This window comes from Aulonocara stuartgranti (genome assembly GCF_965226115.1).
Source record: "Aulonocara stuartgranti genome assembly, chromosome: 23".
In the NCBI taxonomy this organism is placed as follows: domain Eukaryota; kingdom Metazoa; phylum Chordata; class Actinopteri; order Cichliformes; family Cichlidae; genus Aulonocara; species Aulonocara stuartgranti.
Window position 1 is genome coordinate 5,153,622 of NC_138958.1, and position 14,942 is coordinate 5,168,563.

Here is a 14,942-nt window from a genome sequence, read left to right on the forward strand (position 1 = left end):
ATAAACACATTAAGGCTTCACTCTCCTTTCATTTCACACAGCACTTTACTAAAGCTCCTTGCCAGTCAATTATATATATATATATATATATATATATATATATATATATATATATATATCATATATTATGTATGCATCCAGTCTTTACATTACTGCCACTGTGGCCGCAATCAGGTATTGTTGCTGAAAGCTGCACTTCCTTCAATCAACACATGATGCGATGTCATGACCACATTTATTTATTCTGCATCTACATAAAACACAAAGCGATTTAAACGCACAACTACAATAACAGTGTGTCAAAGCAAAGATTTATGTAAGACTTAACAATGCTTTTTCTTGAGAATCTCGTTGATCCAGTCAAGGTGTTTTGCGATATCCACATAAACATTGGGTGCATCCGGGTAGTCACATCTGCCCCATTTGTTGAAAGAAACAACTCCAACAGCTGTACCATTACAGATCAGAGGGCCACCAGAATCACCCTTTGAGGGTTATTCAAGAGAAAACATTTTTTATACACTATTTCAAGTACACATGAGTTAGCAGTTAATCTTAAAAATCAAACAAATAAAAAAAAAAACATACCTGACAGAACCCTTTGTTTGTGCCATAACCACCAGCACAAATAAGACCATCCGGAAGACCCGGCCAGTTCTCCCTACAGACCTCTGGGCTGATAACAGACACATCCACTACTCTCAACTGGTGAACTAATGGACCGCCAGTTTTTGTCAAACCCCACCCAGCCACAAGGCATCTTTCATTTTCCTTTAGCTTTATTTCAGAAGAGGGAAGTTTAATAATTTGGATGCTTTTGCTTGGTTGGACTTCACTAGAAAGCTGGGAACAGATTAAGAGATTGTATATGCAAATGTTCTAGAGATCACAAATATGTCTTCTGTATATTAAGTGAAAAAAAAAAATCGACTTACTTTGAGTAGCATGATGTCATTCCCATTTCCAACACCTATATAATATGGGTGTATGCATTTCATGATTACATCTTTCACGGTGTCAGCAGGCTTGCTGAGATCGTGGGTGCCAAGAACTATTCTCCTTGGATTCCTAAATAAGTTGCAAGTCAGAGATAATCAGTAGGCTTTCTAAACGGTAATGGTTATCTGTGTTTGTGTGCGTGTGTGTATAATTTTAAGGGAGAAATTGTGACATACATTGTGCAGCAGGTGAAAAGTGTTGCATATTAATATTAATAGGAACTTCTGAAATGATTTCTTATCACATGACCCACAAATTACCTGCAGGATTGATTACTTACCCTTCATCACAGTGTGCAGCAGTGACCACAAAGTCCTCACTTACAAGAAAACCTCCACAACTGTGGTCATAGTTGTTCTGCACCGAGGCCATATACAACAGTGAGTTCTCGGGAGCTTTTTCCCCATTTATAATTTCACTTCCAAGTGCTAAAGACATCAGAAGATAATCAAAATGAGTTAAAAGTGTCAATATTCAGCTTGCAGATGGCTAAAAGTATTTGTATAGTGTGGCTTACCATTTTGTCCAAGGCACGTCAAAACATGAATTAGCATAAATTGGTGCAAAGCATACATCTTGGCAGAAAGATATTCGTTCTGTCACTATGGAACTGTGTAGCAAACCCTTTTATGTGGTTTGCACTGACTGATCCCTATCCATTTTATCGCAGCTGCAGTGACTTCCTTTGGTAAATGTGGTAACTTTCCAAAACAAACACTTCCAGTTATCAGCACTGTTCAAAACTAGTTATTAAATGTATACCTCTTTCTCAGTAAAGGTCCTTCAGCATGACACTTTTTGGTAACACACACATAATGACTCTTAAGCATTAGTAAGGTATCAGTAAGTACTTAATACTGGTGGTGGTCAGAGGGCCCGGTGGCGCCAGTGTCCGGCAGCCTCGCCTCTGTCAGTGCGCCCCAGGGTGGCTGTGGCTACAATGTAGCTTGCCATCACCAGTGTGTGAATGTAGTGTGAAGCGCTTTGGGGTCCTTAGGGGCTGAGTAAAGCGCTATACAAATGCAGGCCATTTTAATTCATTATTTATAAAGCATTAGTATGCATGTGAAGGTTCTCAGTCATCCAGGTCATCGTATGCAGTTTTTTAGTATGCAGTTTATGAGAACAGATAAGTAATATGTTCATTGCATCACAAACAGTAATCGGAGACAGTTACTAGTTGTTAAGTATTTTGTGACCTCATCTAAAGTGAGGACTATTTTTGCCTTATAAAGCATTTATAAAAGTAAATGAAAGTACCTCAAGAGTTGAACAAGTCTCAGCTATCTTCACAACAGAAAAGTGATACAGACAAAGCACAAAGAGATACACAACATACAAATGTATTGCTAGATGCAAACATAGCACACCTGAGATTTGAAGAACAAATGTAGCTAGGCCCACAGTCGAAGTTTGAAAAAAGGGGCTTACGAGAGAAAGATACATGAAGTCGTTAGAGCTATAGGGTACTTTAACATAATTATACTAAGGCTTCTTCGTTTAAAATAAAATATGGCTAAGGTCATCAAAAAACACATACCAAAAACATGCTGTATTTAAGCTTATAAACCAAACGAAATATTTATATCTGTGTTGGAGTCAAATGGTTAAATGTTGCCATTATTGTACTTAAATTTGTAAGTCTTGGTTCAAACTGTATGATCCAAGACATTCCTTTTTTTCTGTCCCCCTCCCCAGCCTGTTGAATGGAGGGGGAGGCTGTAGTGTTTATTATAGAGACACATCCTATGTGAGGGCTCTGTTTTCTTGTTTAGTAAGCTTCCTGCCCTTTTGACCCTTTTGGTGAGCAGGAGGTCACACACACACACACACACACACACACACACACACACACACACACACACACACACACACACACACACACACACACACACCTAGTGCCTTGTCTTTTATAACCATAGGGGGGTTTTACAGTGGGTGTTTGTGTAAACTGTGTGTCACAGAAATAAAAGGCTGCAGGAGAGATGGTTCTTCAAAGTGGTCTAACACCGAGGGCAGAAGGGCTGCTCTGAGATCCTTCCCTTGCTAGCATGTGAAAAACTGGTTGAGCTGTTTGTCTTGCTTTGTTAACGGGAATACGTTTCTGAACTGGGGCCTGTGAAAGCGCAGACCCAACCATCTGTATTTGTAAATTACATACTAAGGAGTAGTAATGCTTTAAATAATGATAAATTAAGCACTTAGTAATACTTTACTAATGCAGAATTGTGTGTCAAAAGTGTTGCCACTTTTGTGTCTCCTACTGCATTACTGAATAAAGCTTACAGTTAGGGCTGGATCAGGTGATCTTGAACCATACTTCAGTTATGCTAATAGTCTAAGTCATCTAATGCACTGAATATTTTTTTTCCGCTCACCTCTTAACATTCTCAGTGTGATTACACACTATCTGTTATATGACGCTCTTCTCTTTCTCCCCACCCCCAACAAGGCAGACTTCATTAGACTAGTTCTGTTGAACTTTTCTTCCTCTTAAAAGGGAGTTTTTCTTTCGCACTGTCTGCAAGCGCTTGCTCATAAGGGTACATCTGATAGTTGAGGTTTTCTTTCTATTATTATATGGTCTTTCCCTACAATACAAAGCGCAACTGTTTGCAGCAACTGTTTTTGTGAGGTGGTGCTATATAAACAAAACTGAATTAAACAGAACAAGTGTGATAAGCCAGGCAGGTGAGATTTTTTACTTAGTTTGAATCCACAGGCTGAGGCTTTTCTGTATAAAGTTAGTGTATAAAGTTTGCATGTTCTCCCCTATACACAGGTTCTCTCCTGTTACCCCCCACAGTCTAGACGCATGCTTGTTAGGTTACTTGGCAATTCTCAATTGGCCATACGTCTGACTTTGTGAATGCATGGCTGTCTGTGGTAGCCATGTGACAAACTTGTGACTTGTCTTTCACCAGTAGGTGGCAGTATTTTACAAGATAGTGTTAGCATATTTGCGCTTGTAATCAAAAAAAGTATTTGCCAGATTTAGCCAAATAAAAAAAGTCCCTTGTAAAACTGAGCCAAAGACAGAGTCAAAGTGAAAGAAAATTTGTGAACTGAATTTAATTTGTGGACCCCAAACTGCAGCAAGTCCTCTGAGGCAAAGTCAAGCCTGTGGGTGATAAAATAGGTGGGTTAAACTTTTCTTCAATCAAATAATTAGGGTAGAAGACCTATCCAACACTGCTTTGTTAAGTGTTGGACTAGTCACTCTTCCATCTTTTGTTTCTTACATCTTTCTCATTAGATCCAAATTTGTCATTTTTAACCAAATTTTGTTAAAGTTTACATAAATATCTTAAAAACTATGATAATTGTATTAACGATTAATCATGGCAGTCAAAACACGTAGCTCACGTAGCTTTTGTTTGCCCCTGTGTGCATCAGCGAGTATCAGTACAGGAGAAAAAAAAATGTTTGAAGTAAGCTTTCTCAGAGTATTCAGTTAGCATTTTGTATTTTTTTAGATCTCAAAGAAGATATAAAAAAGACGTTAGTTGGACTTCATCTGAGACAAAAATGACCTCTACAGTATTCTTGTTTCTTATTGTTTTGTAAACTAAGACTATTACAAAAGGAAATTAGACAGAAAATTTGGGATAGATTTTTATTGATATTTTGTCACACTGGTAATGACAGACAGCCATTATATTTTTATTCATTTATCTTTTGCTTCTACAGTAGCAACACAAAAACACATTTTTAGGAAGATGTTGCAGTTAGCAGAATCCAATTGATCCACTTAAGGTGTTTGGAGATGTCTGTGTAGATATTGGGTACATCTGGATAAGCACAGTTGTAATTTTTGTTGAAAGAAGCAAGACCAACAACTAACCCGTTGCACACCAGAGGACCACCAGAATCACCCTGTCAGGAAGAAATAGGGAAAATATCCATTTCATATTTAATTTAGGTTGTTTGGGTAATTGTCAACAAGAAACAAGCATACACATTCAATGAAAGAACAGAAGCCATACCTGACAGAATCCTTTGTCTGTGCCGTATCCACCTGCACAGATAACACTGGCAGAAAGACCGGGCCATTGTTCCCTACATACATATTGGTTGATGACGGACACGCTCACCACTCTCAGGTCATCAATATTTTCACCCCCAGTTCTATTTCTTCCCCAACCAGCCACCTGGCACACTTGATCTGCTTTTACGTTCATTTCAGCACACGGAAGTTGAATTATTTGTACTTTGCATCCGAGCCGAGCTTTCCTAGACAGCTGGAGAAACACATTAGAAAGAAAAAAATCCCAAATTCTTAATTCCATAACATATTAGCAGTGTTATTAGAATTGAAATCATTAAATCAACAATTATGGCATTTGAAAGTGTTGATTGTATGAATACATACTTACTTTAAGGAGCATGATGTCATTACCCCACCAAATGTTAGAGTAAGAGGGGGGCTTAAATTTTTTTTCAATATTTATTTGATAACCCTTCTTGATATTGTGGCTGCCAAGGACAACATGTGTGGGGTTTCTGAAGGAAGACAATCATTAAGAGCCATCAATTAAATTGATGTAGTTACACGAGTCAAAGAGGTCATCACGAGAAGACTGATTACTTACTCAACGTCACAGTGTGCAGCAGTTACCACAAAGTCTTCAGTGACAAGAAAACCTCCACATATATGGCCATCAATGTTCTGCACTGAGACCACATACTGCATTGAGTTCTCTGGGGCCTTTTTCCCATTTATGATGTCACTACCATGTACTACAACAAAAAAAAAAACGTCAAAATTAGGCTGATGCTCCATTAAATGATCACTGAAAAACAACCAAGGATTGTGATTCTTACCAATTTGTCCGAGACATCTCAGAACATAGATGAGCAGAATGTTTTGCAGACCTTGCATCATGGCAGTTAATTTGTAATTGTAGGTGTGTCAAGATGACCCTTTTATACGGCTAGTTTCCACTGTTGGCATGTATCAGCACAATCTTTTGTGTTTTGACTTCTAACCACATCCTTTGCTCAAGTAAGCGTGCAAGTTCTGCATTTGTATTATCCTTGCATGATCTAGTTCGTCCTAATTACTTTACCTCAGCAGTCTGAAACAGATTGTATTATGAGTGTTATGAGAAGGTTTATTATTCTGACATTATTTATTTTCTTACTTATGACACCGTTTTGCATTCACTTTTAGTATGAGTTTGGGATTTGACACTTGATTTGGTGCTTTCAGTATTATTATACGGACCTTCTGCTCTTCTGTAGATACAAATCAAATAGCTTTTGTTCTATGCAAGGACATTTTTTTCCCCCATGCTTTTCGTGCTTTCTATCTAACATTCACTCACGAGTGGCTGTATCAAGTTAGTATCTTGCCCAGGATATTTGGTAAGTAGACTGGATCATACAGGGGTTGAACCACTAACCTTCCAATTAGCAGGTGACCTGCTCTACCTAGTGAGCCACAGCCACCCCACAGTCTGTTAGCCTTGTGTTGTAAGATGCGACTAATTGCTTGTAATTAACACTTAACTTGTAATGTTGACATTATTTGGATAATGTCAATATAATAAATAGACCAAGTAATTAATAAGCTACTGCTGTAGCAAATATCTATTTCTATTTTAGACAGAAGCAACATTATTACCAGATCAGTATCAGTATTTCTTTTATAGTTATGGCTGTAGCTCACTGACCTATCATGTCCATATTCTGTATTTGTTAGATTTAAGGCCTGGTTTGTAAACACAGTTTGTATCATTTGGCTTCTGGCTTAATTCCAGTAATACTTGACAGTTAGGACTCAATTATTCCCATCTTCCTCAAGGACTGTCAGGTCCAATTCACCTTAGAGTTGAATACTAATGTAATTGGTTAACTGAATTCAGAAATAGTTATATTTATTTGTTTTTAATTTCAGTTTATTTGGACTATAATGTCTCAGATTTTTATGAAAATGGTTCACACACATTGCGAGAGTTGTAGTTTATTTAATCTAACAAGTAAAGAAGGCAGATGCAAGGCTTCTTTGCCGTAGGAACACTTGACACAGTGATATTTTGCATCAAACTATGAACTGCAAGAACCGGAGATAAGATTATAATTTAAACTGTGCCTATAGTCATGATTATGGAACTGTTGCAAAAGTTAGTAGAAGAACATGTGCATACACAAATATTGACACGTTCTCATGAAAAAAGGATTCGTTCTATTTTTGCCAGAATATTGCAGTATGCTGCCGCCAATACTGGTGTAGAGTGGGGTCATCTTAGCGACACATTAAAATTTGACTTAGGTCCCCCAAGGTCTTCAAGGCCAAATTAATGGTTTATTAGTCAAAAATTGACAAAAAGTACGCTTGTTGTGTGTGGTGTGTTGATATATTACTCCAATATTTCTCACAGCTGGCCAAGGTAATGCCATTCAAGTAAAATTATTCACTGCGTAATGACATGATTCAAGTAGTCTTGTGGAATGGTCTAAAAAGAATCTCATTTTAAATGTGTATAAGAACATAGATGGTGTTTCAATTTCGACAGAAGAGGACAACAACATGACCCGCATCCTTACCGGGACAAGAGGTTGATCCAAGAAAAATGCAGACTGCAATAGAGAAGATGAGCAAGCTCTATTTTCTGAGGGAGATGAACTCTTTGATATGTGCAGCAACATGATGGAGATTTTCTATCACTTAGTTGAGCACCATCTACTTCCTAATCAATATAAAATGATTAAGAAGTGGACTCATCTTTCAAGCTCTTATGAATATGTTCATCCTCACTGTTTGTGAAGTTAAACAAGTTAAGCAAGTAAAACCTTGCTCTATATCATTTGTCATCTTTCTGTTATTTTGAGTTTTGGTAGTGCAACAGCATTTCTTCAAATTCCTTAATGAACCACAGAAACCAGTTTTCATCTTCAGCGTGGGTATCAGAATCAGTGGTCTTCCAGTCAAAGTAAAAAAAAAAAAACCCAATGCAATCTAAAGTGACACATTTCCTGCTTTAAAAAGTCAGTGGTTAGTGTAGCTACATTGAGTAATTCATAAACTAAAAGCAAACGTCATCCAGTTCCACAAACTTAGAAGCAATGGCACCAGCAGAGTATGCCAGTTATCATTATTTTATTTACTATTAAGGTCACTTCTAACAGCTGCTAACTGAAAAGCTATTTCCACTCATTACTGCACGTCATTGGTTTCATATTAACAGTCAGCCTAATGGCAAAAAGAGTTTCTGTTATATGGCTTTTTTTTCTACATACCGAGACCTCCTGACATACCACAAATGTTATAAATTTGTCACAGTCACTGAAACTAACACTATATATATATATATAAGAAACTGAAAGTTAAAAACTCAGAAATAGAGTAGCAGTACAACCAAAAAACTTTTTTAAAAAAACATCTCTTGTCTTTTTAACATTTCTTTTACAGCCCATCCTTCACCTTGACGAACACTACAGTAAAGCATCAATTGAAGATGACTTTTCTAATGCATAATAGAAAAGAAATTCTATCATTCTTAGATCACGGATACTTATGAGCTCACTGAAACAGTTTTGTCACTTCTGATACACTATGACTAAACCACAGAAACACATCTCACAGTTACCAGATTCTGTTAGAGCAATCAGTATTCTCAAAGTATAGAATTAGTGCATTTACATTGGCTGAACAAAAATGAACAAATAGTAGGTTACTCATAACTACTGCCATTACATTTTTCCATTACAGTTTTTTACAGCCGCTAGGACACATGTCCCAATACTTAGGTCACTTTTGCAAAACTCTTCACACAATCCTCCTAACTGACCGTCAGCTTGGCAAAGCAGTTCATTTCACATTCAAAATGCACTACAACTACCAAAACACTTCATTCAGGTCTCACATAAACTCATTCTTCCAGAACACTAGCAAAGGTTGACAGCCGACAAACACACTTTGTCACCCACAGAACAATGACCTAAAAAACACTAACAACATGTAGCATTACACAGTGTTTTCTTGTGTAAAACAAGGACACATCTCTGTTTATAATTTCAATATATGTTACTGGAATGAATCAGACATCATGCAGAATTCGTTAATATTTGTTTCTGTATTTTTATTTTTTTGCACTAAGAAATCCCAAAATACAAGAATTTGTAAACACACCATCCACTGATACACATACAATAGTAATGCTAATCTACTCGGTCTTCTCCATTTGGCCACAGGTTCTCATCCACATCACATCTCATGTCATCTAGGGCAATACACCTAGGAAAGAATCTCCTGGCTGCCAGAATTGAAGGAGTTGAACAATTGAAGGAGTAACACCTGTGTAGATGTTCATCTACAATGAGAATAAGCTGTGGCTGGTTAAACTGCATTTTTAGATTTACAGTTTTTTACAGACGCTAGGACACATTTCTCAATACTTAGGTCACGTTTGCAAAACTCCTCACACAGTGAGCACAACAGAAGTCTATGTGGGCTAAACTGAGGATCAGTTATCATTGTTTTGGCACAAAATGCATTCAATGACTACATCTCTCAAATTTCATGAATTATCTTCTCACTCAGACACAACAGCTGCCAAAAATCTTTGTACGGACAGGACATTTTGCATGTGCTTACATACTGTTTTCAAAACTGTTAAACTTATGGCCAAAAGAATAACACAATGCAAAACTTGAAAAGACAGCAAAATTCAACAACAATATTTTATTGAAACATATTTTAAATCTAAAAATGCAGTTTAACCAGCCACAGCTTATTCTCATTGTAGATGAACATCTACACAGGTGTTACTCCTTCAATTGTTCAACTCCTTCAATTCTGGCAGCCAGAAGATTCTTTCCTAGGTGTATTGCCCTAGATGACATAAGATGTGATGTGGATGAGAACCTGTGGCCAAATGGAGAAGACCGAGTAGATTAGCATTACTATTGTATGTGTATCAGTGGATGGTGTGTATACAAATTCTTGTATTTTGGGATTACTTAGTGCAAAAAAATAAAAAAATACATAAACAAATATTAACGAATTCTGCATGATGTCTGATTCATTCCAGTAACATATATTGAAATTATAAACAGAGATGTGTCCTTGTTTTACACAAGAAAACACTGTAATGCTACATGTTGTTAGTGTTTTTTAGGTCATTGTTTTGTGGGTGACAAAGTGTGTTTGTCGGCTGTCAACCTTTGCTAGTGTTCTGGAAGAATGAGGTTATTTGAGACCTGAATGAAGTGTTTTGGTAGTTGTAGTGCATTTTGAATGTGAAATGAACTGCTTTGCCAAGCTGACGGTCAGTTAGGAGGATTGTGTGAAGAGTTTTGCAAAAGTGACCTAAGTATTGGGACATGTGTCCTAGCGGCTGTAAAAAACTGTAAAATATGTTTCAATAAAATATTGCTGTTGCATTTTGCTGTCTTTTTAAGTTTTGCATTGTGTTATTGTTTTGGCCATAAGTTTAACAGTTTTGAAAACAGTATGTAAGCACATGCAAAATGTCCTGTACGTACAAAGATTTTTGGCAGTTGTTGTGTCTGAGTGAGAAAATAATTCATGAAATTTGAGAGATGTAGTCATTGAATGCATTTTGTGCCAAAACAATGATAACTGGTCCTCAGTTTGGCCCACATAGACTTCTGTTGTGCTCACTGTGTGAGGAGTTTTGCAAACGTGACCTAAGTATTGAGACATGTGTCCTAGCGTCTGTAAAAAACTGTAAATAACAGGTAACATTCAAACATTATCTTCTATGTGTTTATTTAACGATTGACAAAAGTCTAAACTGTGTTTAACAGCTTAAGAAATGATGCTTAAAGAAGACTCGGGTTTTAGACAAGATCAGATACTTTTGGTATATCACCTCTGTGGGATAATTTCATCCATTTCTGTTTATTTAGTCGGGTCACATGAGGGTATATTGGGATTTAACATCACTCTGGGTTCTTGGCTAGTAATACCATTGTTGGAGCTGCTTTTCAAGAGCTGATATTGTGTTAGCAATACAAAGGAGTTGTTTCCCAATTTTAATTTCAGTATTATTTATTTGTCTTTTTATGCAAAAAAAAAGATAAGTAGAAAATTAATATAAACTTCAAGTAATAGAAATTGTAAAACTATTGTTTGACTTGAGACTCTATAATGTTACGTCTGCAACTTTGTACTGGATGCAATATCTTTGAAATTGCAAGTAAAATTGGTAAAATGTTGAAAAGATAAGTTTTTTCTTAAAAGTTTATCAAACTTTATCAAGAGTTACATGGCTGTAGCCTGTCATGTCTGTTAGAGGTTGATAGACAAGATACCCTGAACAGGTCATCAGTCTCTTGCAAGGCTGGCAGAGAGACTGTTTGCTTACTGTACAGCTACAGTTTGTTACTTAACCTAATAACCGTGTCTCTGAACTGTGGGAGAACATGCAAAACTGCAAAGAAAGACCCCAGCCAACCAGGAACCTTAAAAAATAAAGCTTCTTCTCTCACCCCCATTCTCTGCGACCTGCTGGAGCGGGGGGGCTAGGAGGAGGAGTTGGCCGTCCGACTGCGGTCTGGAGTGTGGGGCCTTCCTGCTGCTGCGGAGTCGGGGCGGTCTGCCTCCCCCCCACCGCAGGGAAAAGGGTAACACCACCTGGGTCTGGGTGCAGTTCCCCCTCCAGGGGCAAGGGTACCTAGACCCGGTTTGTAGAGTACGCTTGGGGAGTGTGATCGTGTGTACAGCGTCTCTTTATGTCTGTCTCCACGTTGGTTGAGTGTGGAGTAAGTGCATATGAGAGCATGAGGGTGGGAATGGATGTTTGTATATGTGTGTGCCTGTATGTCTGTGTCTATATGTCAGGTTGGGTGTCAGGCGCCACCTCTCTGGGGACATCTCAGGCCCTCCAAGGTTTGGAGGCCTATCTCCCCCTACCACCACTTCCCCTGCCAGTGGCGGACTCCCTCAGACATCGGTGCGTTGGTGGTTCTTTGTGTCTGGGGATGGGCGTCCAGGTACACACCGGCTCACTCCTTGGCGGCCGCTTATCGGGGCCTGGAGCCTGGGGCTCGCTCGGGCCACTTCGGAGGTGGGGTGCCCACGGCCTCTCGGCCTGGGGCTCGGTCACTCAGGCGCAGCTGGCTGCCGGCGGAGCTCACGGGCGCGTCACTGCAACTCCCCCTGGCTTCTGCTCCGCGGCTGCTGAGTGAGCCCTCATCTGGGACTCTCCTCAGCTCTTTCTGGGACAGTGGTGCGGCTGCCCCTCTGTTGGTCTTCCTTGGTCTCTTGTGTTCTGGGGGCCTCTGGATGTCTGGAGTTTTGATCTCCTCCATACCTGCTTCATGCCCTGGAGGACGGGGCTGTGCCCCCCCCCCCCCCCCCCCCCCCCCACACCCTCTAACAGATCATTACATGAAGGAACCTTTTAAAAAAAAACAAAAAAAAAACAAGCGTGTCCATGCTCACAGGTGTACACACGGGTGATCACACCCACAAACTACACCCTTTTTGGCTCCTACCTCAAAGCACACTGTGTTCTGTTGATCTTATGTGCTGCACAATAATGTTTAATATTTAGTATTTACTGTCATATTCCCATATATCATTGTGATGTTGTTTATTCTATTACTCTTGTTCTCTTCTGCTTGCTTTCTTTTTTCTTTCTCAGCAGGTGATCCAGGTGATTGATATATGCATTTTTTTTTCTCTGCCCGTTCTGTTGGTTTTTGTTTTTTGCCCTTCTCCCCCGTCCCTCTTCTCAGCTGTTTCTCTTTCCCTCTTTCTTTCTCCCCTTCTTTCCCCCAGTCAAGTCTGTCCCGTATTCAGTAAGTGAAAATAAAATAAACAATAAAAGGTGAATCAAATGGACCATTACGGCAAGGCTGGGATGGTCAATTTGGTAAAGTAAATCCGTTGGGCATCTTTCTTTGCCTTTAGACAACAATTCTGATGGCAAAAGAGCCAAACGGGACAGGCCAAAAAAAAAAGAAAAAAAAAAGCTTCTTTTAGTAAGACAGTAATGCTAAACACTACGCCACCATGATGTCCGACCAAAATGCTGAATTTTCTTGTTTGTTTTTTTTACTGTACGCACAGCTGTAGTAAAATGTTCTGGTAAGACACTGTCCTCTACTGGTGAATAGTTTAGTTGATTTTTACAAATCTGATTACAAACAACTGCCTTCAGCAGGCAAACAGTGATATACAATGATTACTTACGATTATAAAACATCAGCAATCAAAATATGTTCTAAAAATGCTGCAAATGTTATAATTCTAAAACAGCTTGATATTCATCATCACCGTGGTTTCATCCACTGCAAACATTTCTATGAATGTACTGTGGATATATCTTCCATTCATTTTTGCCAGCATTCTATTTTATTGAACTACACACCATTGTATTTACTTAAGCTATTTTTTAAAATATAAAAATATAAATATAAATGTGCCATATAAATGTGTTTAAATTAATTTTTAACCATATATTTTCCAAATCTGGGACTGAATAATCTTATCTTAATAATGCAATATTATAGAACGCTTGGGTAGTTAATTTAATTTTAAAGCTGAAGAGAGAGTACTATCAAACTGGGAAGGATCTCAGTCACCCAGGTCATGGTAGTTTGAGGAACTTGGAAAGAAAGTGACTGAACTTCTTTAGATTTCTGATTCACCTTTTATCCAAGAGTCTTCTTCTGAATTTAAGAAGGAACTGAAGAAGGCTCTTGGATGAAAGCTGAAACATCTTCAAGAAATGGAAAAAGAAGTACTGGATGTCTTTCCAAGTTCCTTAGATTATCTCACTCTTTTTACACACCAATACTATAGAAGGCCTGTTATTAGCTGTTATCTGATAAAGCTGAGGAGACACACACATACTTAGCTTCAGCTGTCTCCAAAAATCAATTACGAATAAAATGAATTGTTACATCTTTATTAATAGTTACAAGTTCCCTTCAAGTAAAGATTCAGAAACAATTTGAAATAAGTTGTCAGTTCACACAGTATGAATTTAGGTTTGTAACAGTTCTGAAACTGAAATGTCTGCATATATCACACCGCGGTTCCATCTTTCCAGATCAAGCCACCCATGTGAAGTGTTGAAAGTCTGCAAGTGGGGTAAACAAAATCTTTGCAGATTGTTCATGTGACAGCTGAGCTGGAAATGAAGTTGTGATCATTAGTTTGCATATAATCATCATGGGTATGAATGCCATAGTAATTTTGGGCTTTTAATCATTTCTTTGAACTTTCTTTCTTTTTTTTTTCTTTTTAAGGTAGAATGATTGTACAACTTTTATGAATTTTGGAAACCAGATTTTGGTGTACAATTTTGAATGCATTGTGGAGTTTCTCTAATCCACTTAGAGTGAAATTGTTATATAGAGGCTTAAATATATACATACCCTCACTTAAATCTTTTAATAAGTGGTGGTGAAGGCTCTACAATGTCTTAATTTGACAAGGTGCAGAGCTATTCTTGCTAGGTCCTCATAACAATGTCCAAGAAACTAATTGAGCCATTTCTAAACAAGCAGATTATCAGTTTAAACAAATTAGTACAATTTACTCTGGTATGTCACCACTTTGGCAAGGTCCAGAGGAAGACCCAAACATCTTCCAAGCCCTCAGGAAACAGGAAATTGGTTAGAATATTAAATACTAATCATGAACCAGCCAGACTTAACCCTGCTATGACCTAGAAACGGCTGAAGCACCAGTTTCACTGTCAATGCCTTCTTTAACCCCTGAGTATAGTGCTATGAATGACACATAAATGATGCTTTTGCACCTTTCATCTTTGTATGCGATAAGCACCAGTAGGATTGTCCTTTATGTGTTATTGGATAATCTCAGATCAGTTTGATGTTGAAAGGAGGATAGCGATGTGAAATAAAAACTCCCCTCAAATATCTTAAACATAAAGTAACAAGCCTGTATGGAATAGAAAGAAGAAAGTACAGAAATGTGTGTAAAAATGCACAATAAAGAG

General features: G+C 38.1%; 2 protein-coding genes across 2 annotated transcripts; both read right to left on the reverse strand.

Annotated features, from left to right (window-relative positions):
* Window positions 1-216: 216 nt before the first annotated feature.
* LOC309700465 (mast cell protease 2-like) lies at window positions 217-1,608 on the reverse strand. The gene is made up of 5 exons (XM_082523990.1): window positions 1,517-1,608; window positions 1,280-1,427; window positions 936-1,068; window positions 589-843; window positions 217-485 (listed from the first exon to the last, which is right to left on the reverse strand). Exons 1-5 carry the CDS (start codon window positions 1,572-1,574, stop codon window positions 324-326), a joined length of 756 nt encoding a protein of 251 aa, XP_082380116.1. The 5' UTR covers window positions 1,575-1,608; the 3' UTR covers window positions 217-323.
* A 3,026-nt stretch (window positions 1,609-4,634) lies between these two features.
* On the reverse strand, window positions 4,635-5,884 carry LOC309700466 (serine protease 1-like; the record flags this gene model as incomplete). Its single annotated transcript, XM_082523991.1, has 5 exons — window positions 4,635-4,875; window positions 4,986-5,240; window positions 5,376-5,502; window positions 5,592-5,739; window positions 5,824-5,884. 5 exons carry the CDS (start codon window positions 5,882-5,884, stop codon window positions 4,711-4,713), a joined length of 756 nt encoding a protein of 251 aa, XP_082380117.1. The 3' UTR covers window positions 4,635-4,710.
* Window positions 5,885-14,942: the final 9,058 nt, after the last annotated feature.